Genomic DNA, 23,401 nt, shown 5'->3' with positions numbered 1-23,401 from the left:
GAGTTCACTCTCTTCCTCTCCCAGAATGGGGCATCACACCGCTGGATGGGGTGCAATGACCTGTGGCGACGGAAGCCTCAGGGGCGCCACATCAACAATCAACAATGTGGTGAGTATTTTTGTTAAGTGTTACACGCAACGACGTCGCTAACGAGGCCGGATGTGCGTCACGAATTCCGTGACCCCAGCGATATCTTGTTAGATATGTTGTTGCGTGTAACGGGGCCTTAATATCAAGGTTAGCCAATTTTGCATCTGGAAGAACTGTGTGGTTACCAATGGCCTCTACTAAAACCAGTAGATTGCTCATGGTTCTGACCCTGGACATATGGTGATCCATGGTCACCAAATTATTTGCATTTACAAATGTGGGTATCATGATGGGACATACCAAGTTATGTTGGATCTAGTTCGACCCACAGTTTGTTCACCACCAGTAGAAAATAAGCAGACGCACATAAGAAAAAAGATCCATTTACTCTATTCCTATTCTATTATTTACCCTTTAAAATGAAAGGGTAAAATTATGACAAAATGAAATAGATTGTTAGAAAATAAGTGAAGTGTGTATGTGTGTTGAAAAAATTTGATTAAATGAAAGAATGATCAGTAGAAAAGTGTATATCACCTGCGGAAATGTCTAATTAATCACAAGTAACACATTGATACAGTGCACATCCTCAGCTTCATCTGACTATAAATATACATACAATGTGGTATATAGTGAATGTAACTGATGGGTAATGGCCAGACTTGTCACTAGGTCCAACTTGTGTACTTGTGTCTTGGGTTAATTTGCTTAGTTGAATAATATTCCAGTCTTGGTATTATCAGCAATATCCAGGAAAGAAAGACTGGGTTGTGTTGCTGCACTGCTATAATGAAGGAAATATCCAGGAGTAGATGAGTGGTAATTTATTTCTCTACGTGTTTCGGAGAGTCCCTCTCCTTCTGCAGGGAAATCACACATTCGATGTGCTACACAAGATGTTCTTTGAGAAACCTCAAGGAAACAGTGGGAGTAGCCACATTGAAAATTAAGAGTGAAAGGATAAAACTCTAGTTAATAGTATGATATAATCGTATTCCTTTATTGATGATCCACCCAATTGAAAATGATTAAAAACCTTCTGAGCAATGTATCACAGTACAAGCCATATAATAAATGGTCTAAGGACCTTTACACTGTTTCTTATATGGCTTGTACAGTGGAACATTGCTCAGAAGGTTTTTAATAATTTTTGATTGGATGGATCTTTAATAAAGGAATATGATTGTATTATACTATTACCTGGATTTCCTCTAGATTTTTACCCTTTCATTCTCAAATTCCATGCGTGTTTCGAAATGTATTGCCTTTCTTCCTCAGGGATCCTTGAGAGTTTGGTAGCTTCTGATGACGTTAGTGAAACTTGAAGAGTTTAAAGAGATGCTAAAGACCAGAATGTGCTCGTAATATTACATAACTATCAAGATAGGAATATTGTAATAGTGCTGGTTTTATTTGTGTGTATAATATATATATATATATATATATATATATATATATATATATATATATATAAAAATAGGGTGGTCCAAAAGTAGGTGGACAGTATGTGTAATAGGGTTATCAAACATGGTGTATAGTGAAACTGACTCAGTCAATTTCACATATATATGTATTGTAAGAATATATTTTGATCAGGAGTAAACAAAACCCACAAAAATAGGTCCTGGTCATTATGGATGAGTGAACCTGAGGTCCAATTTTCAAACTGAACACCAACATAAAAACACAGAGCTCGGGTTCGGAGTTCGAATGCTTTACGTTCTAACTTAATTTGCACAAGCAGCGCTGTGTTCGGATTGCTCGCCCCACTGTGAGCCGCTTGCAGTATTTGAATGGCTCACACTGGGGGTAACAACAGCGTTCACATGTAGTGTGCAACCTCCCAAAAAAATAAATTGAAAATGCCCACCCACCCTCACCCGGATGTGATCTGCTTATGACTGGCTGTATGCAGGCAGTTACTCATACTGCCAATCACTGTTTCTGAACCTTTCCGGGTAAGGTTCGGACATGTGGAGATTTGATTCGTTTACTGCCAGTGAACCGAACCTCCAAAGATTTTCTCAACTTTACTAGAGATAAGTGAACCTGTGGAAGATCAGTTTGGTGGGATCAACTGGACTTTAGATACAGTTCGGTTTGGGACCTGGACTTTGCCTGAGCCCCAATAGAAGTTGCTAACTGGGCAGTTTGGGTCTCTGCCCACATGCAGTATGCCATAAACAGAGCTTTTCCAGGGGAGGGTGGGCAGACTTTTTCCATTTTTTTGGGGGTGGTGCACACTACATCCGATAACTCTGATGTTACCCCCAATGTAAGCTGTTCAAACACTGCAAATGTCTCGCACTAGGCTGATCACCAAACCTACAATGCTCACTCTAGTGGTGTTCATACATAAAGCACCCGAACTCTGAATCTTGTTTGTAAATTCTGTGTTTGGTACGAACACCGAACTTTGGGTTCGCATATCTCTAGTGGTGATCTTGAGATTAACAGTGATCTAAGACATGCAAGGCTATTGTGTCCTCCAGAATTGGTTTTGGTTATTTTACAACACTTAGGGGTACTTGCACGCTGCGACATCGCAAGCCGATGCTGCGATGCCAAGCGCGATAGTCCCCGCCCCCGTCGCAGCTGCGATATCCTTGTGATAACTGCCGAACATTATCGCTACGGCAGCTTCACATGGACTCGCCTGTCCTGGGACGTTGCTCTGGCTGGCGACCCGCCTCCTTATTAAGGGGGCGGGTCGTGCGGCGTCACAGCGACGTCACACGGCAGGCGGCCAATAGGAGCGGAGGGGCGGAGATGAGCGGGATGTAAACATCCCGCCCACCTCCTTCCTTCCGCATATCCTACGGAAGCCGCGGTGACACCGGTAGGAGATGTTCCTCGCTCCTGCGACTTCACACACAGCGATGTGTGCTGCCGCAGTAGCGAGGAACAACATCGGACCGTCGCGTCAGCGTAATTATGGATTACGCCGACGCTGCACCGATGATACGATTACGACGCTTTTGCGCTCGTTAATCGTATCATCGAACCTTTACACACTACGATGTCGCATGCGATGCCGGAAGTACGTCATTTTCAATTTGACCCCACCGACATCGCACCTGCGATGTCGTAGTGTGCAAAGCCCGCCTTAGAGTAGAATCCTAGATTGGTAACTCCTTTATACAGTGTGTCCACCCATATCCTGTCCACCGCCAGTAACATGAGAACGGCGGCAGCTATAGGCATAAAAGTGGTGTCTAGGTATAGTAAAGTAGCCATGCGCTACGCAATAAAACCATCTATAGCGCCACCTTGTGGAAAACAATGGAGTTAGCATTTTTATCTCGAAATCAGAACGAGATAGAGAAAAAAAGTGAATTACAAAGTTGTAGGGCATCATTAATTCAATACGAATCGACACCTTGCATACAGAAATGCTGTGATTACAACGTGTAAAACTCACAAGGCTGCGGACATGAAGCGATACCTCATGGAGACCTTCCTACAAGTCATTGGGTATGGTGGCTGTGTGGAGTGGCCTCCACGTTCACCTGACCTGACCCCATTGGACTTCTTTCTGTGAGGTCACATCAAATAGCAGGTGTATGCGACCCCTCCACCAACATTGCAGGACCTACAATGACGTATCACAGATGCAAACGTGTTACCTACCATATTGCACAACGTGCAGCAAGATACAGTATGCTGTGCAGAGTCCAGATGTGCATTGCAGCTGACGGTCGCCACTTTGAGCATCAAAGTTAAATGAGCGCCATATGCCTGTCCAGCATTCAATGCTTTGGGGGGGGGGGTCATGGGTTTCATATCATAGCATTTCTGTATGCAAGGTGTCAATTCGTATAGAATTGATGATGCCCTACAATTTTTTAATTCACTTTTTTTTCTCAATCTCGTTCCGTTTTCTAGATAAAAATGCTAACTTTGTTGTTTTCCACCAGGTGGTGCTATAGGTGGTTTCATTGCGTAGCGCATGGCTACTTTACTATAACTAGACACCACTGCTATGCCTATAGCTGCCGCCGTTCCCAAGTTAATGGCGGTGGACAGGATATAGGTGGACACACTGTATAATATCTACTGTATATGCCCAAGAGGGGATATGATCAAGCCCTTTCTTTATGATACAACCCATTTAACATAAATTTAACTAAAATATCTGATAATCTTTTACCCATCTGGACCTGTCTCCGCAGAGTGCCCCAAACATGGCTTGGTGCTCTAAGAGATGGGCTCCAGTATTGAGTACCAAAAACTAAATCCACCTTTGCAGAATAAAAGATTATCTATAAAGTCTGGAAATCTCTTTTTTCACCATTGTTATTTCATTGATGGTGGAATTGGTATTGTACTTTGGTTTTCCTTTTGTAGATAATGTGTTAAAATTGTATTTGTGAACATTTCCCGTTTTGAATGTAGATGATGACTCGAGAACAGAGACAATAAATGGAATCTGCGGCTTTGAAAAATAAAACTATAACATGCCTCAGCATGACGAGCAGATCAAAGACGAAGGGGAGACGCCGAAGAAAGCCGCTAACACAATATTGTTTTATGACAATGCGTAGAGAATAGCTATTGCTTTGCTGCTGTTTGAGGTTTTTTCCTTTCTCTTGGGCATTATTTAGATATAGATCATTACTTCTAATAATGTACCTTCATTATTACTATTTATTCCTGTCTTCTGGAACATTTTATTCACGCATTGAGTTCCATTCTTTAGGTGTTTTGCTAATTGCAGTGGATTCTGCCAGAATAGAGGGTTTTGCTGTTGAATAAGACAATTAACCATTGGGACACCAAGCAAAAGAAAGGGTTGAATAATTAATTGAGTTGGACAACTACAGGTCATATGTCTTATTTGGGAAAACGTACGTCAGGGTGAGGACTACCCATTGTATGTCGAAGAGGAAAAAAGTGTTTCCTGTTGTAACAGACCAAATATTACCACATAATTCATGGTTTTACATTGATGGAGGTCCCAATTATAATAATATTTATTCATATATATAGCGCTATTAATTCCATAGCACTTTACATACATCAGCAACACTGTCTCCATTGGGGCTCACAATCTAAATTTCCTGTCTATATGTCTTTGGAGTGTGAGAGGAAACCCTCACAAACACGGGAAGAACATACAAACTCCTTGGAGATGTTGTCCTTGGTGGGATTTGAACCCAGGATCCCAGCACTGCAAGACTGCAGTGCTAACCACTGAGCCACCACAAGACTGCAGTGCTAACCATTGAGCCACCGTGCCGCCATATGCTCCATTTCTCTTGAAAAGTAATGAAATACCCTCAAGGAACCTTCCGTGTCCAAAACAAATAATTGTGATCCAGGATTTAAATAAAATCGACAAATAGCAATTAATTAATTTCCATGGTGATTTCTTCCTTAGAGGATGTTTATCCATCAAGCTGATGACTTCATTATGTATGATTAATGGCAATATTGGGAAAATATTGGGAAAAAAAACTTCTCCCCACTAATCATAAGGAACCTACAGGAACATTCACGTAGAGACTGGCCAAAATCATTTTTTTGGGTGAAAAAATATTTTAAAGTGAGTGTCCAGGTGGCCACAACATATTTTTAGGTCTTAGGTCCCTTTCAGACATCAGTTTTTTGCTGTCAGTCACAATCAGTCGAATTTGGAAAAAAAAGGATATGGCGACTGATGCCGCTGGATCCGTTTTTCTCTCATCAACTTGTATTTGCGACGGATGGCCTCACGTTTCATCCGTCACTCGATGGATCCGTCGGAAATTGTTTAACCGTTGGAAGGAGACAATGGACAAAAGTAACGTTTTTTGTCTACGTCAAAAAATCCGTTGCTCTCCATCGTTTGGTAGAATGGAAGCCTATGGGCGCAGGATCCGTCATAATCTGACAAATGACGGAATCCGGCGATGGATTCCATTTTTTAACTGAGCATGCTCCAATTTTTTTCATTTAGTATCAAATAGCCAGCCAGTCGGATCCGTCGAAAAACAGATCCGTTGCATCAGTTTTTCCACAATCTGCAATGGATCCGTCAATCCTTCGAGCCAACGGATTGTGGCTGATGGCCATGAACTGATGTTTGAAAGGGGCCTAAGGCTATGTTCACAAGTAGCTTAAATACTGTACTTTTTTGTGCAGAAAATCTGCTGCATTTAAAGGGAATCTGTCACCAGGTTTTTGCTACTTCTTCTGAGAGCAGGATAATGTAGGCAAAGAGATTCTGAAAGTAACCATGTTTATCTTGGATGACTGTGTGCAGCCGTTCTGGCTTTATCTCAGAATTGAGTGTAGCAGAGATGGGAGTTGACCCCGCTCTCACCAGGCTCTCAATAGTGATTGTGCATTGACTGTGGAGTGTTAAGCGAGCTTTACACGCTCCGATATCGGTGCCGATATCACTAGCGTGCGTACCTGCCCCCATCGTTTGTGCGATACGGGCATATCGCTGCCTGTCGTGCACAAAATCGTGCACCCCGTCACACGGACTTACCTGCCCTGCGACGTCGCTCTGGCCGGCGATCCGCCTCCTTCCTAAGGGGGCGGGTCGTGCGGCGTCACAGTGACGTCACACGGCAGGCGTCCAATAGAAGCGGAGGGGCGGAGATGAGCGGGACGTAACATCCTGCCCACCTCCTTCCTTCCGCATAGCCGGTGGAGGCAGGTAAGGAGATATTCCTCACTCCTGCTGTGTCACACACAGCGCCAATGAGAGGTAAACGATTTTTTGTTTTAGGACAACCTCTCTGCGGCAAACGATTTTGGCTGCTTCTGTGATCATTTTAGGTCGCTGGTAAGTGTCACACGTTGCGATATCGTTACTGACGCTGGATGTGCGTCACTAACGACGTGACCCCGACGATAAAACATTAACGATATCTCAGCGTGTAAAGCCCCCTTTAATCACAGCAGTGGGTGTGTCTGACTGGTCAGCATTGGTTTGGAGGCTAATAAAGCTTTTTTTTTTTTTTTGGCCTATACTGTATATCATTAAATAGTAAATAAAAAAGTTAGGTAGACAACAGTGAGCACAAATTGTTTCATTAGTGAGATAGGAGATGATAATTGCTGCTTATAAAAGTCTATGGAGGAGGGAGGACGGAAGAACCAGGGACAGATACAAACATTCTGCTGAAAGGTCTTCTGAAATGAAAGTTACATTATAACATGTAAGTCCATGGGTAATGGATGTCATTGTATGCATTCTTTGTGGCCTATGTTCCATGTATGTCCTGGAAGCATTAATATGGAAAATTGAGTGGAAAAAATGGGATGTGAATAGCTCCGAAAGTTAAGTTCTTGACATATACTGGGTTTGAAGTTGCATATTCTTGAATTTCATTTTTTTTAGTTTGCAACAGTACTAGAGTTTGGATTCATTTTCTCAATTATTTTTATGAAATCATCCTGCCCTCTCTGGTGTAATGTGCCACAACATGATGTTACATAGTTTTCATTAAACATCATGAAATATTTAGATGATGTTGTGTTCTGTTGGGATATTTTCAATTACTAATGATATAGCTGCAAATGAAAGTTTTTAATAGTCTTCCTAATCTGTTTTAAATATCTATCTACAGATCAGGCCCTCCGATAGGAAGCCATGCTTGGATATTGATAGCCATTTTTCAACTAGCCATGGATTTCATTATTTGCGAATCAGGACCTCCAAGTACTGCTTACAAATACCTGCAAAGACCCTCACTAGAACATAGGCTACATCACACAGCATTATGGAACCCAAAGGGGAGGCAGAAGCCAAGAAGTCGGTATTATTTTCTGAGTCCGTTTACAAATTATGAACAGATATATCTCAAAGACATTTTGGGCCACAAGTTTTCTAGAATGGTGCCATTACAGGACTCTTCCAGAGCGAAAACAGTCCGCACTACACATGGAGTAAGAGACTCACTTAAAAATACTTATTTGAAAAGGAATAAAAGACAAGTCCAAAGGAGAAGTTGGAATATTAGGCCATTTTTGGACAGTGAAAGTCAGCCCACTACGATATCAGGATTTATTTTATGGGGTCCAACAGGAGATGATGACTTTGTGGAAACTAGCACAATCCCTGGGATTTATGACATCACAAGAACCTCTACAACGCAAGGAAGGGCGACATTGTCAGGAACTACCACGTCCACCACAGCTTCCACAACGACACGGAGTAAAGAGACGACTTCTCAAAACCCAGGGGTACAAAGAGGTAAAAAGCCCCCTGGGAGAATTAGCACAACAGAACCATTTCCAGGGAATGGGAAAGCTGCAAGACCGAAGATACCCAATGAAACCTCAGGTATGATATATGTAGACTATGTAAAAATGAATATGTAAATGCTAGATATAATCTATAACTATGGGATATTGTGTCAAGAGTATCATGTATCATGTAATTGTGTTATTTGTATATGCTATATAAGCAATAATGATTGTACTAATTCAGTACATTGGGGTGTGAGTAAAAAATGCTGCATACGACACAACTAACTCAGGTTGTCCTTGCATTATTTTATACTTTTCAATCAAGTGAATGTCTCACCAAAATATGGCCAGGCCCGCGACTACCAAAGAAAAAGTAGTGCTTATTGATGGTTCCAAACACTAGACTCCAAGTATAAGACCATCTATTCAAAAGCTTTTTTTCTCCCAAGATCATAAGTTATCCCTTTTCCATATGATACTTGCTAATGTTTGAGAGTCTGGTCTCTGAGATCCCCAGTGATCCCAAGAACAAGGAATTTATAGCTTGAGAACATGGCTTTGCAGAACTCGTCTTGCATAGAGCGGAGGTGTACATACTCAACCTCAACCTCCCGTTGTCAATGTGTCACAGATGTGTCACCGCCTGTCATGGAGGTGTCATGGCCAGCTGACAATCCAGTGGCAGTGTTAGAAAACCCCATAGATTGGCAGCATGTGTTGTTATCTGACAGTTCCTTGTTTCTGCAGCAACGGGACTCTAGGACCCTAAGAAACTGTCATTTTTTTCCTCTCAGTTGCCAGCCTCTGACTTCCTTTATAAACCTCTCCCTGGAGTGGTTTGAGTGTGGTTCATAGTTTTTCCTGCCTGTGGTCTTCAGCGGTCATCCCTTTTTGTTGTTCCAGAGACTTCTGTGGTAGCTGCTCCTCTGATAAATGTTTGACTTTTGATATCTACCTTGGCTTAGGTGGTAGCATCTGTGTTTTCCCTGTATTGTTTCTTTTGTGTCTCCCTTAGCATTAGTGGTGTTGATGAAGAGTTCACACCTTCCATCCTTACTTAGGACCCAGATCAGTGTTGCCTAGGGTAAGGTATTCCTGCTCGGCAACAGGTGTGGAACCTGTATAGGGCTGGTGAGGGCAGTGAGGGTGAGCTGCAGGTTGTTGTCAGGAGTCACCACTTTCCCATTTCCCGAGTGATACAGTATTCATTTCCCCTTCTTTGCCCCTTTTTCCCCACAATGGGACTGTTGTAAATAGTCAACACTGTGCTCAGATTTATCCAGCAATTCTATAAGCAATGAATGAAGCAGCGGTTGAGCATGATCACCTATGCTCCATTCAAGACAGAAGTACTGAAGCTACATTCTCATAGTTCTGGCTCCCTGTTCTCAGATGTACCCCTAGAGATTAGCAGATTATCCCCTATTCAATTGGTATGGGATAACTTCTGATATTGGCCAAAGTCCTTTATAACTATCCACTTAAATCTATTTTAACATAATTATGTACATTCATGGCCAAATGTGTTGGCACCCTTAAAATTCTACCAGAAAAACAAGTGTTTCTCCCAAACAATTATTGCAATTGCATGTTTTGTTATATGCATGTTTATTTCCTTTGTGTGTATTGGAACAACACAAATAAACTGAGAAAAAAGGCAAATTGAACATAATTTCACACAAAACTCCATGGGCCAAAAAATTGTTGGCACATTTCCAAAATTGTGATTAAAGAACTTTGTTTCAAGCATGTGATGCTCATTCAAACTCAGCTGTGGCAAGTAACAGGTGTGGGCAATATGAAAATCCCACCTGAAACCAGATAAAAAGGGGAGAAGTTGACTCAATTTTGCATTATGTGTCTGTGTGTGACACACTACGCATGGAGAACAGAGAGGAGAAGAGAACTGTCTGAGGACTTGAGAACCAAAAATTTTGAAAAATATCAACAATCTCAAGGTTACAAATCCATCTCCAGAGATCTTGATGTTCCTTTTTCCACAACAAAATGATGAGGAGCAATCATCCCAAAACACCGTGTCTGCAGATTAGGGTTCTGATCTGATACAAATCCTAAGTCATTTGAAAAGGCTTGTTAAAAAGCCACTTTTGACTTTTAGAATTGCTACTTCCTATAGGTGGCGCTAGAGTTCATCTCCTTCCTGGAGAGACAATTTGAATATTTTCCAGAGGGGCTTTGCAGCTCTAAGACCCCTCACTGGCGGCCAGACTGGTTTGTCAGGTCTCCGCTAGGAGAATAGTCTTCCCCGTGGTCCCCACTATAGCTTCTCATAAGCCAGATCAGTTCCCATACTTTGCACTGACGAGGGGCAATCACCCCAAAACAAAGTTTCTGAAAATTGGGTTTCTGATCTGGTACAAATCCTAAGTTATTTGAAAAGGCTTGTTAAAAAGCCACTTTTGACTTTTAGGATTGCTACTTCCAATAGGTGGCGCTAGAGTTTGTCTCCTTCTTGGAGAGACAATTTCAACATAATGAAGATGTTTACAGTTGATGGCACTGTAGCTAATCTCTGTGGATGGTGAGAAAAAATAGATGACTGGTTGCAATGCAGGTTAGTCTAGATGGTGGATAAGCAGCCTTAATCAAGTTCCAAAGAAATTCAAGCTGTCCTGCAGGTTCAGGGTGCATCAGTGTCTGCGAGAACTATCCATAAATATTTGACTGAAATGAAACGCTATGAAAGGAGGACCCAAGAGGACCCCACTGCTGTCACAGAACCATAAAAAGCCAGACTGTAGTTTTCCAAAATGAACGTAAGTCAATTTATTTCTGGGAAAACATCTTTTAGACAAATGAGACCAAAAATTTTGGTAAGGCATATCATTCTACTGTTTACTGAGAATGAAATGAGGCCTACAAAAAAGAACATAGTACCTACAGTCAACTAAACTGTGGTCTCAAAGTTGTTTTGGAGTTTCTTTTCTATTTATGGCATTGGGTACCTTGACTGTGGCAAGACATCATGAACTCTGAAGATTACTAAAGGATTTTTGGTGGCAATGTAGCGCCAAGTGTCAGAAAGCTGGGTTTGCATCCTAGATCACCGGTCTTCCAGCAGAACAATGACCCCCAATCATAGTTCATGAAGCACCTAGAAATGAATGGGAAAAAAAGCGCAGAAGAGTTCCGAAGTGTCAGCAATAAATCCGGACCTAAATCCCATTGACGTGTGGAGACATCTTAAAATTGCTTTTGGGAAAAGACACCCTTCAAAAATGAGAAACCTGGAGCAGTTTGCAAAAGAAGAATGATCCAAAAATCCATTTGAGAAGTGTAAAAAGTTTGTTGGTGGTTATATCAAACGATTGATTGCAGTTATTTATTCCAAAGGATGAGCAATCAAATATTAAGTTGTTGTGCGAACAAATTAGTCCAGGTTATTTTTGGAGTTCTGTGTGAAATTATGTCCAATTTGCCTTTATTTCTCTTTTTTTGTGTTGTTTCAATGCACACAAAGGAAATACACGTGTATAACAAAACGTAATTGAAAACATTTTCAGGGAGAAATACTAAATTTCTTGGAACAATTTCATGGACGCCAACACTTTTGACCATGACTGTATCTATCATAGTTATTTATTTTCTGTACATTTCATTTTGAAGAATGCTTTTGTCAGTATCCATGGACTCAACTAGAACAAGCAGACACCTGCCCATGTGTGATAAGCTATTGTGTTCATTCTCATTCCATTTAGAGCAAGGGATATCGGAGTTGGACTGCTCTTTATTGAAATACCATTATTGTTATTGATGAGGAGCAGCTGTTCCATTGAGCAGACACAGAAGCACTAATGTCCATAATGTGTATTGTAGTTTTTGACGTTCTGTAGTGGCTGGTGCTAAATGTTTTCATACAAGAGAAAAACCTACTAGAAGGAGTGAGAAGAACTCCCCAAGAACCAATTCAATAATTTTAAAGGGTTGTCCACTACTTTGACAGTGATGGCCTATCCTTCGGATAGATCATCAATGTCTGATCGGCCGGGGTGCGACACCCTGCACCTCTGCCGATCAGCTGTTCTTGGTCATGGCGGTGGCAGAAGACAGAAATGCTCAGTTCTGGCACCACTCCCTCTTATGATAGCGGCCACGGCCGGGTACTGCACATCCGCCTCTCACTCATTCTCATCACTAGGAGGCGGATGTGCAGTACACGGCTGCGGCCACAATAAGGAGATGGAGCAGCGCCAGAACTAAGCATTTCCTGCTGCCACCGCCAGGACCGAGGACAGTGGATCGGCGGAGGTGCAGGGTGTCGGACCCCGGCAGATCAGACATTGATCATCTATCCTAAGGGCGGCTTTGCACGTTGCGACATCGCACGTGCGATGTCGGTGGGGTCAAATCGAAAGTGACGCACATCCAGCGTCACTTTCGACATTGTAGTGTGTAAATGCTAGATGATATGATGAACGAGCGCAAAAGCATCGTTATAGTATCATCGGTGCATTCACCGACATTTCCATAATGCCGGTGCCGCGACAGGTACGATGCAGTTCCTCGTTCCTGTGGCAGCAGACATCGCTGTGTGTAAAGCCGCAGGAGCGAGGAACATCTCCTACCTGCCGGCGGCGGCTATACGGAAGGAAGGAGGGGGGCGAGATGTTTACATCCTGCTCATCTCTGCCCCTCCACCGCTATTGGCCGCCTGACGTGTGACGTCGCTATGATGCCGCACGACCCGCCCCCTTAGGAAGGAGGCGGGTCGCCGGCCAGAGCGACGGTCGCAGGGCAGGTGAGTGCATGTGAAGCTGGCGTAGCGATAATTTTCGCTACGGCAGCTATCACAAGATATTGTACCTGCGACGGGGGCGGGGACTATCGCGTGCGACATCGCAGCATCGGCATGCGATGTTGCAACGTGCAAAGCCCGCCTAAGGGTAGGGCATCAATGCCAAAGTAGTGGACAACCTCTTTAAATACAAATAGTCACTGCTATTCCATGTCAAGACATTCTAAAAATATTGGGGCAAAGTTAAATGGAAAATAATGGCATTTGTCTACCCAAGGCTACATTACAAACCTGATAAAGCATAATATATCTCAATAGGTAATATAGCAATAGCTGTAGATGCTTTGTAGCATCAAACTCACAGATTACGGTCTGAAATATTACATAAGACTGTAGTAGTAATCTACAACAATAAAATATAGAATGTAATATTTATTTCCTGATATATTCCTTTTATATAGAATTCGGTATTCCTGATGAAGCTTTTTAGAAGTGAAACATGTGTCCTAGTGATTTGGATGTGCAATACAAATCTTAGATATACCATACATAAAGATATATATGATTATGTCACGCTCGCTGCCGGGGACGAGGTGACGAGCAGGGATAATTTGATCAGGCAACTCCCCTAGTGGGACCTTGCCCTAAATATCCAGTGCCTCATAGGCTAGGAGGCACTTCCTGGGAGTGGCACACTGGCCTTTTGAGAAACGGACTCGGCCGTGGAGGTGAGTCAGAGCGTGTCCCTGCAGGAAGGCAAGGGGTACCAGGACACAGCGTTACAGATTGAATAGATAATAACATTGGTGACCTGATTACCTACCTTTGGATGTAAGAATAGATTTCTACTTATCTTTATTATCTGATTATTTTTGAGGCTTCACTTTCAGTAGGCAAGGGGCCTACCTTTGACAGGCTGCAGTTCTCATCACAAACAATTAGTGGCCAAATATAGACATTTCCTTCTGCTGTATAAGTTGGGATATGTGGAGCCAAGAGGAAAGGAATGGACCAATATATCTTAATAGGAATCCCATTTAAAAGGACAATCCAAATGGAGGGTCAAATGGTACAAAGCTGCACTATTGTAGAAGAATGTCGATTCAAGGTTCTGAATTGGTGATTTTTATCTATTGATGCACATTTAAGAATAGTTTCTCCTTCTACAAGACAAAAAAGAAATCACATGTACTTAAGGCATCCTCCCATTAGGGGAGGTGGCTGAGCAACATTGTCAGTTAGTCAGCTTATGTCCATCTAGCTAGCTAATCACCAGTTCCCATTGTCCACTGTCCATTACCTGTACCTTTGGCCACCTACTCGTACCTGTCATTTTGCCCCTGCTATACCCTCCTGACCTTTCTGTCCAGCCATCCAATCTTCCTCAGCCATCCCAGCTGCACCTGTCAACAGTATTGACTCTGCCAGTCTGTACCTGAGCCTGTACTTGCCCTGGGGGTCAGATTCCACAGTCCTGGAGACTGCTCTGGGAGTGGCACCTGTCGTCTACCCGGTAGGCACTTTGCCAAGTCCCTTCCACGTAAATGTAAGCCCGGGTTCCCTCTGTAGTCCAGTGGGTCCACCTACTCACCACCTCATCACCAGCGATTATACCAGTCACTAGTTTTATTACTAAAATCATACTGACTAGTTTCCTTTAACAAACTTGTAAACTAAGAAAATCACTTTGGTAGGGTAGGCAATCTTTTTGCAATTAATTCAAAATTTCAATACCTCTAAACTAAAACTAACTTGTGTATACAGCTCCAGTGCAAACCTATGTGTATCCATAGTTACAGACTGCAAACAAGCCCTGTGCAGTCTGATCTTGCAGTCCTGCACACTTTATTTGTACCCAACATACAGTCAGTCCATCAACAAAGGAAAAAGAAGGCTACAACTGCAGAATGAGGTGGAGAAAAGGTTTCGTTATAGCTCATAACCCTGAAGATACATAGGTTTGCATGGGACCTGTAGACACAACAACATCTACAGGTCCAGTGTCAACAGTGAGATTTTGTTTTTTAGCTATTCCCCAGATTATGGACTAGATAGATTCTTATGCCTGCTTTACACAAGTCGATCTATCGTGCAATAGCACGAGCAATCGTACCCGCCCCCGTCGTTTTTGCGTCACGGGCAAATCGCTGTCCGTGGTGCACACACTCGTTTAACCCCCGTCACACGCACTTACCTTCCGGACGACCTCGCTGTGGGCGACGAACGTCCACTTCCTGAAGTGGGAGGGACGTTCGGCGTCACAGCGACGTCACACAGCCGCCGGCCAATAGAAGCGGAGGGGTGGAGATGAGCGGGACGTAAACATCCCGCCCACCTCCTTCCTTCCGCATAGCCGGCGGGTGCCGCGGGACGCAGGTAGGCTGAGTTCATCGTTCTCGGGGTGTCACACGGAGCGATGTGTGCTGCCCCGGGTACGATGAACAACCGGCGCCTTTTTAAATAAACAATATTTCGAAACTGAGCGACGAGTACACGACTCGTGATTTGTGAGCGATTCTGCGTCGCTCAGAGGTGTTACACGAGACGACGTCGTGAACGATGCCGGATGTGCGTCACAAAAACCGTGACCCCGACGATGCATCGCACGATAGCTCGTCTCGTGTAAAGCACCCTTTAGGTTTGTTTGTAACCCAAATTTCTATGTAAGTTGGAACAGGGCCAGCAAAAACCCCATACAAATTCATCATCACTGATCTCCCTGGACTCCCCGCTGCTCGTTGTTTTAGTTCTCTTCTTTGCACTGTAGTGTGCCACAACTTTGGCCTATAGGCTGGGACATCTAACCTCATCCTTGCTGAGATGGTTATTGCGTGTCATACGGTCGCAACGCACGTCTTGATGTCCTTATGTTGCCACTTTACAACACTCAGTGACCTTCGAAGCCTAGACAGAGCTGGAAGACTTGGACTATAGTGATGATGCAGAGCACGGAAGAAAGAGAGGCAGTGAATAGTTGCACGGCTGGAGAAGTCAGCAGTATTAATGTTTTTTCTAACATTTTACAAGCAGAATTATGAGACATACATAAGTGATATGTCTGTAAGTCCCTCCCTTTATCATTGAAACAGGGAGTCAAAAGTTATTTTTACATTTCCTTCCCTATTTCCTACACAGTTTGTAAAAAACCACATATAAACAAAAAATAAAAGTTGCAGGAAGTAGGAAGTGCAATCCAGCGCCAACTTAATACAATCTCTTGTCTTTATTGAAAAACTTTTTAAAACATGGTGAAAATTAAAATATAATGGCAACTGACACGTTTCGGACAGGGTCCTAAATCAAAGCCTGATACAACGCCATGTTAGATCCAAAACTTCTGGGTCTTCTTGCTTACTTAGTTACCACAGGTAATCTAGAGACATATAAAGTACTGCATATTCTGACTAAATATGTTTTGTGGGTCTTCAAAAATATATTTTGGCTATGTCTAAAGCTCCAGCGCTTTGAAGCGTATCAAAGAAATGCTAATCCACATTAAACATAATTTAAGAGATTTATTAATGATGCGCTTCCTTATGCAATTCTGAAATGTAAGCTCAATAAAACTTCTTCAAAGGGTCCAACGGATCATTTTGCATATATATTTACACAAAGAACTTGAGTACAGATTCGATAGACGGCAATATATGGATTTAACATGCAGTTTATGAAGAAATACCAATATATAGTTATATCATCTTTGTTAAAATTCAGTCTTTTTGGTCATTTATAGATGTGGAACAAGGACTTTTAAATAGCAAAAGCTTCAGCTTGGCTGGTTCCAACTTGTTTATTGTGTGTCTCCATGGTAACAGACTACAAGCACACCTTGTGTAGTCTGATGCCAGTAGTCTTCTGCCATTTCTCTTAATCTGTCCCTCATCCCTATGTAAGGGCCCAGATGTTCCCTGCTATCCACCCCCACACAGTATCCACAGCTGATGGACAGTCCACAGACACGGTCTTGGGGATAACAGTTGCTTTAATATAGCAGGAACAAAGCAAATCAATATGGAATATATGTTTCACAGTCTCTCGTGGGTAGGCCACGGCAAATACAGCTTGGAGTTGAATGCTGAAGTGCAATTAGGGTACTGGAGCTTTAAGTGCACGATTTGTTTCAGAATTAATACTGGTATGCTTTAGGTTCAGAGTCTCTTGAGTTTAGAGGGTAGATATGATAAGATTGTACAGACCTGGAGTCCTGGGGTTAATTTCACTGCTGGTTCAGACACGTGCAGTACTTGTAAGAAAATGAAGACAGTTGCCCAGCGTGCTACGGGGAGCGGACGGCTGGTGGACAATGGTGCGTGGACAATGGCATGAAAGCCACTAATATTGCAGTGGGGCGGGAGACCCTCAAACTTCCCCAATCTGCGTGCAGTAGGGTCTGGTATATAGTCAGTATGCCCTACTGTCTGAAGAGATGCACAATGTCAGGATAGGAAGCCTTCAGCATATTGGCTGTAAAAATCAGGAAATGATGAAATTTTAGGCCTCGGGCCTAGGAGGAGTCTTGTGGTGAAGAGATTCTCCACATAATGTCTTCCCTCAGAGGAGACTCAGCCACAACCAGCTCATTCCAGTTGTTTCTAGACAGAGGCTGGAGAATAGCTCCACCTATTGAGCCATGTGACCAAGAACTAGCCAATAGGATAACACCCAATGAACACTTCAGATTCTTACAGTTTTCACCAGTAGATGGTGCTAGAACACAACAAATGAAAAATGCTTTACTTATAGCATATAGCATAATATTACATATAAGTAAATGTACTTAAAGAAACAGACACAATCTGGACCGGGCCACTACACCTACACTCTCTAGCTTAAGAAGAGGAGGGAGGGAAGTAACCCACGATTACAAGCTTAGACTATGGTACTCACTGGGTTTGATTGTAAACTGTAGCATTGGCTACACATATCTGCATAGGAGCTACATACGCCAAAGAGTATTTTTATGTAAGAACTTTTGAAGTTTTATTTTTTGGGGGAAATTCATTGGAACAATAAAAAATTGTTGAAATAGTGGATGTACCCATTAAAGGAGTTGTCATCTTCTATTTTTTTGTACCATCCAGAATGCTGTATCTTATTTAAGTATAATGACTAGTAATGGGCGGACCTGGACTGTAAAAGTCCAGATCCGCACGGTTTCAAAATTATATGGGTGCCGGACCCGGGCCCGGAACTCTCAGGAGTAATACTTACCTTCCCAATCTCCTGCCTCCCAGCTTCCAATGCAGCCAATCACTGGCCACCGTGTTGACCTGTTGGTTACTATTGCCACCAATGATTGACTACATAAGTAAAAGGTATATTTGGATTGAAGAGGAGGTATGGTGACCTTGGTAAAAGAATGGGAGTATACTTTACTTAATTATTATAGAGCATTCATTGTGGTTTTTAAAAAAAAAAACAGACATGGATAAACCACTTAAGGCCTTGCAATCATATATATGTAAAAAAAATCAATATAAATAAAAAAGAAAAAATAATTGTTAAAGTTAAATAAATACCTGCAAATTACATGATTTGAATTGTAGCCATCCCTGACACATTTTAGAAATTAATACCTAAATGTAATGGCAGACTGAAATGCGTCAGTGGTAGCCATTCTTTGTCTGCATGTACATGATTATTTTTATTGAGCAAAAATAAAGATTTCATGCTTTTATCCTCGTACGGATATTGGTTCCCTTCCTTTTCGAGTCTGTTAGCCATGCTCAATTCTTTGCCGTGCAGCTGAAGTGGGTGAGCTGTTTGATTTGTCTATTGCTGTAATAGAATACCTATACCATAACCAAAATTTGAAAGCTTAAAGCATATGACAATACAGAATTAACACCCAAAGAAAAATGCAAGCCATAAAATCTAATTATATGTAACCTTTATTAAACAATAAATGAGTACCAATCTAAAAAAAAGGAACAACCCAAGAAGTAGATGGTATGGATAGGGGGGAACCGGCACTAACCTTAGTATATACTAAGAACTCATTATCACAATGGTATGTAGATGAAAAAAAAACTCCTGGACGAAGCACTTACGTTACGAAACGCTCGTTGGGCGCGTGGGACACTGCTCTTTTACCCTGGTTACGGACCCTGTATGTTTGTAAAGTTTTTCTCTACCTGAATGAATGATGTGTTTAAACCACATATATTTATGTATCTGAAGAAAATTATTCATATAGTCGAAAATATTTGACATTTGGGTTTCTTCCTAATGGTTATCCTGAACATATGGTTTATCTATCAATTGCTACAGCTATAAATCTTTACTGTGGATATATATGTCTGAATCCATTTTCACTTTTAATGGTTTGTTCAAACTTAGAAAATATGGCTGCTTTCTTGATCCAAAAAATGGTGCCATGCTTGTCTGTGTGTTTGACATTCATAGTGATTCCCATTTAGCTCAATAAACTAAAGAGTTAAATGAAAGACACAACCCATGTACTGGTACTGGTGTGACACTCTTTTTTGAAGACAGTAGCCATATTTTCTTTAAATTCTCCAAAATGTCTTCAGTGCCGGATATGGTGTAGCGCTCATGGCCGATATAGGGGCAGCAAGCGGAATAAGTGAACCTACTGGGCCACAGGGGGGCACCAAGCTTACCATTTAGTGGCAGTGGCTTAACTAAGCGCCCACCGTGAGGTGGATGCCAGGTACCACTCCCAGGGTGGTGACTGGGACTGTGGCAGCTGACCCCCAGGACAGGAGACAGACCCGGGTATGGACAAAGATCCAGGCAGGTACAGGCGGGACTGACTGAGGTAGACAGGCAGGTAGATACAGACAGGTATAGTGGGCACTGCAGGGACAGATAGGTATGGGGAGGTAGGTACAGGTGACTGACACAGGAATAACAGAACCTGACAACTAGCTAGACAGACAGGACACTGACTAATTGGGAACATTGCGCAGGTACCTCCCTTAATGGGAGGGTGCCTTAAATACAAAGCCTTAGACTGAGAGGCATTTCTGGAAAGTGGAACACCGGCCCTTGAAGAGAAGGGTTGGAGTGCTGGAGTGCATGTGCGTTCCCTAAATGCATTCCTGGGGAGCTTGTTCGGTGTGCACAGGCCCCGGGAGGGAAAGGAGGCAGCAGCACATGTGGATGGCTGGGGGATTGTGGGGGAAACGTGGCCCAGCCGGGGTGGTGAGTACATTGTCATCTCTCCATGGACGCCGGCGCTACATATGGTCATGTTTTCACAGCACTCTCCTAGGATTTTATATAGTGTCTTTATTTATTCGTTCCCTATAAAGACGCTGAACACCATGCATTGACCTGCAGTACAGGTGGGAGCCAGTTGTGCTGAACAGTTCATTGCAATTTAACCTTTTTATCTGTGTGAAATTCTGATGTATGTAGACGATTGGATGTATCAAGCAAACCGCATCTGTCTTTTTATATGTGTGGAAATAACTTTCCTGAGAATAAATATGTCGCCTTTAGCTGTTATGGCTTTTGCTTGTGTTACTCATCTCAGTTTAGAGAGATAATGATGAATGACTGATATAGAGCAAATAGCACATTCAGTCAGAAGTGGATCTTGAACAGTAAATCTGAGCACGGCTGTGATATGGAAGTTGACACATGAGGATGGATTGATAATGAGAATTCATTGCACAGTAAGATGATGGTGTGATCAAGGGTATGATGAACTATACGTCCTTTTCAGAAGAGCCGCATGCTACTGGACCATTCATCCATGTCAGATCAAAAGGTATATGACCACCGATGACTATTATATTGGATGCAAAGGATAATAATAACTCTTCATTTAGAGATTACAAACCCAAATCTAAACTATACCCATGAAAGCCAAAACCCTTCACCTCCACTGTATATCAATCAAATAACTGCAAATCACCACCTAAAACTCAACATTACATATGAGATCCAGCCCGTTATCAATTATGTTAAAGCATTGATGTAGTGCGACACCTGCCTAAAGCCACGGACTCAGGATCAATGAAACAGGTGAATAGAGGCAACCGCCCACAAAGCGGGAACCCAGACCCCGCAACCCTTTGACCCCTATACAGGGATTTGGAATTATGACAGGGCACAGGTGATCACTGCCCGCGGAAGGCTGCGGTCCTGAGAAGAGCAGTAACCAGGCAGGGTCAAATCCAGAAGGTTGAACATAAACAAAAAGCGTCAGGCAGGACAGTGGTCAGATATCAGGCTAAGGGTCAAAACCAGAGCTAGCAGCAAAGTACAGGAATGGCAGGCAGAAGAGTGGTCAGGTGGTCAAGCTAAGGTCAATATACGGAAATACAAACAAACAGCAAGGAACCAGAGTCTAGCAGGGAATCACAGGACTATATCTGGCACCTGCCAGCAGAAGAGAGAAAGCATAAGAGGGGTGTGGTGCCTTCCCATTGGCGCCAGCTGAAGGTAGCTACTCCAGCGAGAAGGCACACACCACCACAATCTACCAGTGGTACTGAAGGTTGTAGTGAAACCCAGCCTAATAGATGAGCGGAGCCTGCGCCCATCAGAGCCACTGACTGCTCCCTCGTCCCCAGCGCCGCCCACAGTCAGCGGCGACTGGTGATTGAAACAGAAGTAGACTCCGATGGAGACGTGACATGTAGATACCTTAAAGAGGTTGTCTCCTACTTAAACAATCCCTATGTTAACCCCCAGTAAAATAATAAAACTTCTACTCATGTCCAGTGTTGGTGCCATTCTCCCGGAGTTCACGTGACATTATTATGTCATACAATCCCTTCAACCATTCAACAATGGCTACAATCTTCCGTCCTATAAATGTATTTGACATAGGGAGGAAGTGAAAGACAAGCCACAGCTTTCACTTCTACTGGATTTCTTGATTTGCCCAAAGAAGGGGAGAGTGAAGCCAGTGCTTATTGGCCACAGGTATTGTGTAACATAACAATGTCATGAGAGCCCCAGGAGAGACTCTAGAATGACACCAACACCACAGGTCAGTAAAAGTGATAAAGTTCAGTTTGTGACCCTGACTTGATCCGAACCTCAATGAAAGTCAGTAATTTGTCAGTTTGTGTCTCCACCCACATGTAGCCAGCCATAAGCAGAACATCTGGGGGCGGGTAAGTGGCATTTTTCAAATTTTCTTTGTTTACTGCACACTACATCTGATCGCGCTGATTTTACCCCAAGTGAGAGCTGATCAAACCCTGCACGTGGCTCGCACATGACTGAGCATCAATGATATCCAAGCACAGCGATGCTCCCTTGAGTGGTTTGCACTCGTAACTCGCTCAAACTTGGAACCCAAACTTTATTTTTTTAGTCTATGTTCGAAACATGAACCTCGAACATCAAACTTCAAGTTTGATCATTTCTACTTGCAAAATTTTTGCAGCTGCAAGATGTCTTGCTGCCCACTGATGACTACAGTATTACCATATAGAGAAAGGGATACATAATCTGGGAATTGATAAAACTACTGCATTGCCTTAAACAGGTTCTCCAGGAATAGGAAAAAATAAATAAAAAAATAAATAAAGGAAATTTAATTCTAAATAATTTCCTAAATACCTTTAATTCGACAATCACACTTATATTTTCCAGGGAGTTAATCATTGTGGTACATAAAAAAGGCAACCTCGTTATACTGACAGAAACCTTTCCTAGCATGTTAATAGTAAAGGTACCTGTGAGTTTGTGCAGTAGTATGTGTTGTGACCCAGAGATAGCTTGAGAGTTTGTGATCGCTACAACCACTCAGCATTCAGAAACACAGGAAGGACAGCAGTATGAGCAGCTTCTTCCTATCTCAGCACCCCTGGTATTTCCATGAATAGATCAGACAGGCATGGTAAACAAGTAGTGTGAGCAGCTGTTTCTTATCATAGCACACCTGTTATGTCAAGTGTTAGATCATAAAGGTAGAGTGGATAGCAGTGTCAGCAGCCTCTTCTTACCTCAGTACTCATGGTATCTCCAGTATTAGTTCAGACAGATATGGTGGATAACAGTGTGTGCAGCCTCTTCTTACCTGAGCACTCTTGCTATATTCAGTATTAGATCAGACTGGCATGGTGAACAGCAGTGTGAGCAGCCTCTTCTTATCACAGCACACCTGTTATCTTAAGTATTAGTTCATAGGAAAGATAGGGTGGGCAGCAGTGTGAGCAGCGTATTCTTACCTCAGTACTCATTGCAACGCCAGTATTAGGTCACACTGATACGGTGGACAGAAGTGAGAGCAGCATCTTCTTATCACAGCACACCTATTATCTGAAGAATTTGATCAGAAAGACAGGGAGGACAGCAGTGTGAGCAGCCTCTTCTTATCTCAGCACACCTATTATCTCAAGTATTAGATCTTAAAGACGGGGTGAATAGCAGTGAGTGTAGCC

At 42.6% G+C, this 23,401-nt stretch overlaps 1 protein-coding gene across 5 annotated transcripts in view; it reads left to right on the top strand.

Annotated features, from left to right (window-relative positions):
- Positions 1 to 23,401, top strand: part of AJAP1 (adherens junctions associated protein 1) — a 399,752-nt gene that overhangs the window by 189,133 nt on the left and 187,218 nt on the right. For all 5 annotated transcript variants that reach the window (XM_075329241.1, XM_075329236.1, XM_075329237.1 and 2 more), the window contains exon 2: positions 7,654 to 8,369. In XM_075329241.1, the coding sequence (XP_075185356.1) occupies positions 7,654 to 8,369 (716 nt within the window). The remainder of the gene's footprint in view (positions 1 to 7,653; positions 8,370 to 23,401) is intronic.

The sequence above is a fragment of the Anomaloglossus baeobatrachus genome, chromosome 11 (genome assembly GCF_048569485.1).
Source record: "Anomaloglossus baeobatrachus isolate aAnoBae1 chromosome 11, aAnoBae1.hap1, whole genome shotgun sequence".
Lineage (NCBI taxonomy): Eukaryota > Metazoa > Chordata > Amphibia > Anura > Aromobatidae > Anomaloglossus > Anomaloglossus baeobatrachus.
The sequence above is the reverse complement of the archived record's forward strand: the minus strand, read 5'-3'. Positions and strand labels throughout refer to the sequence as shown.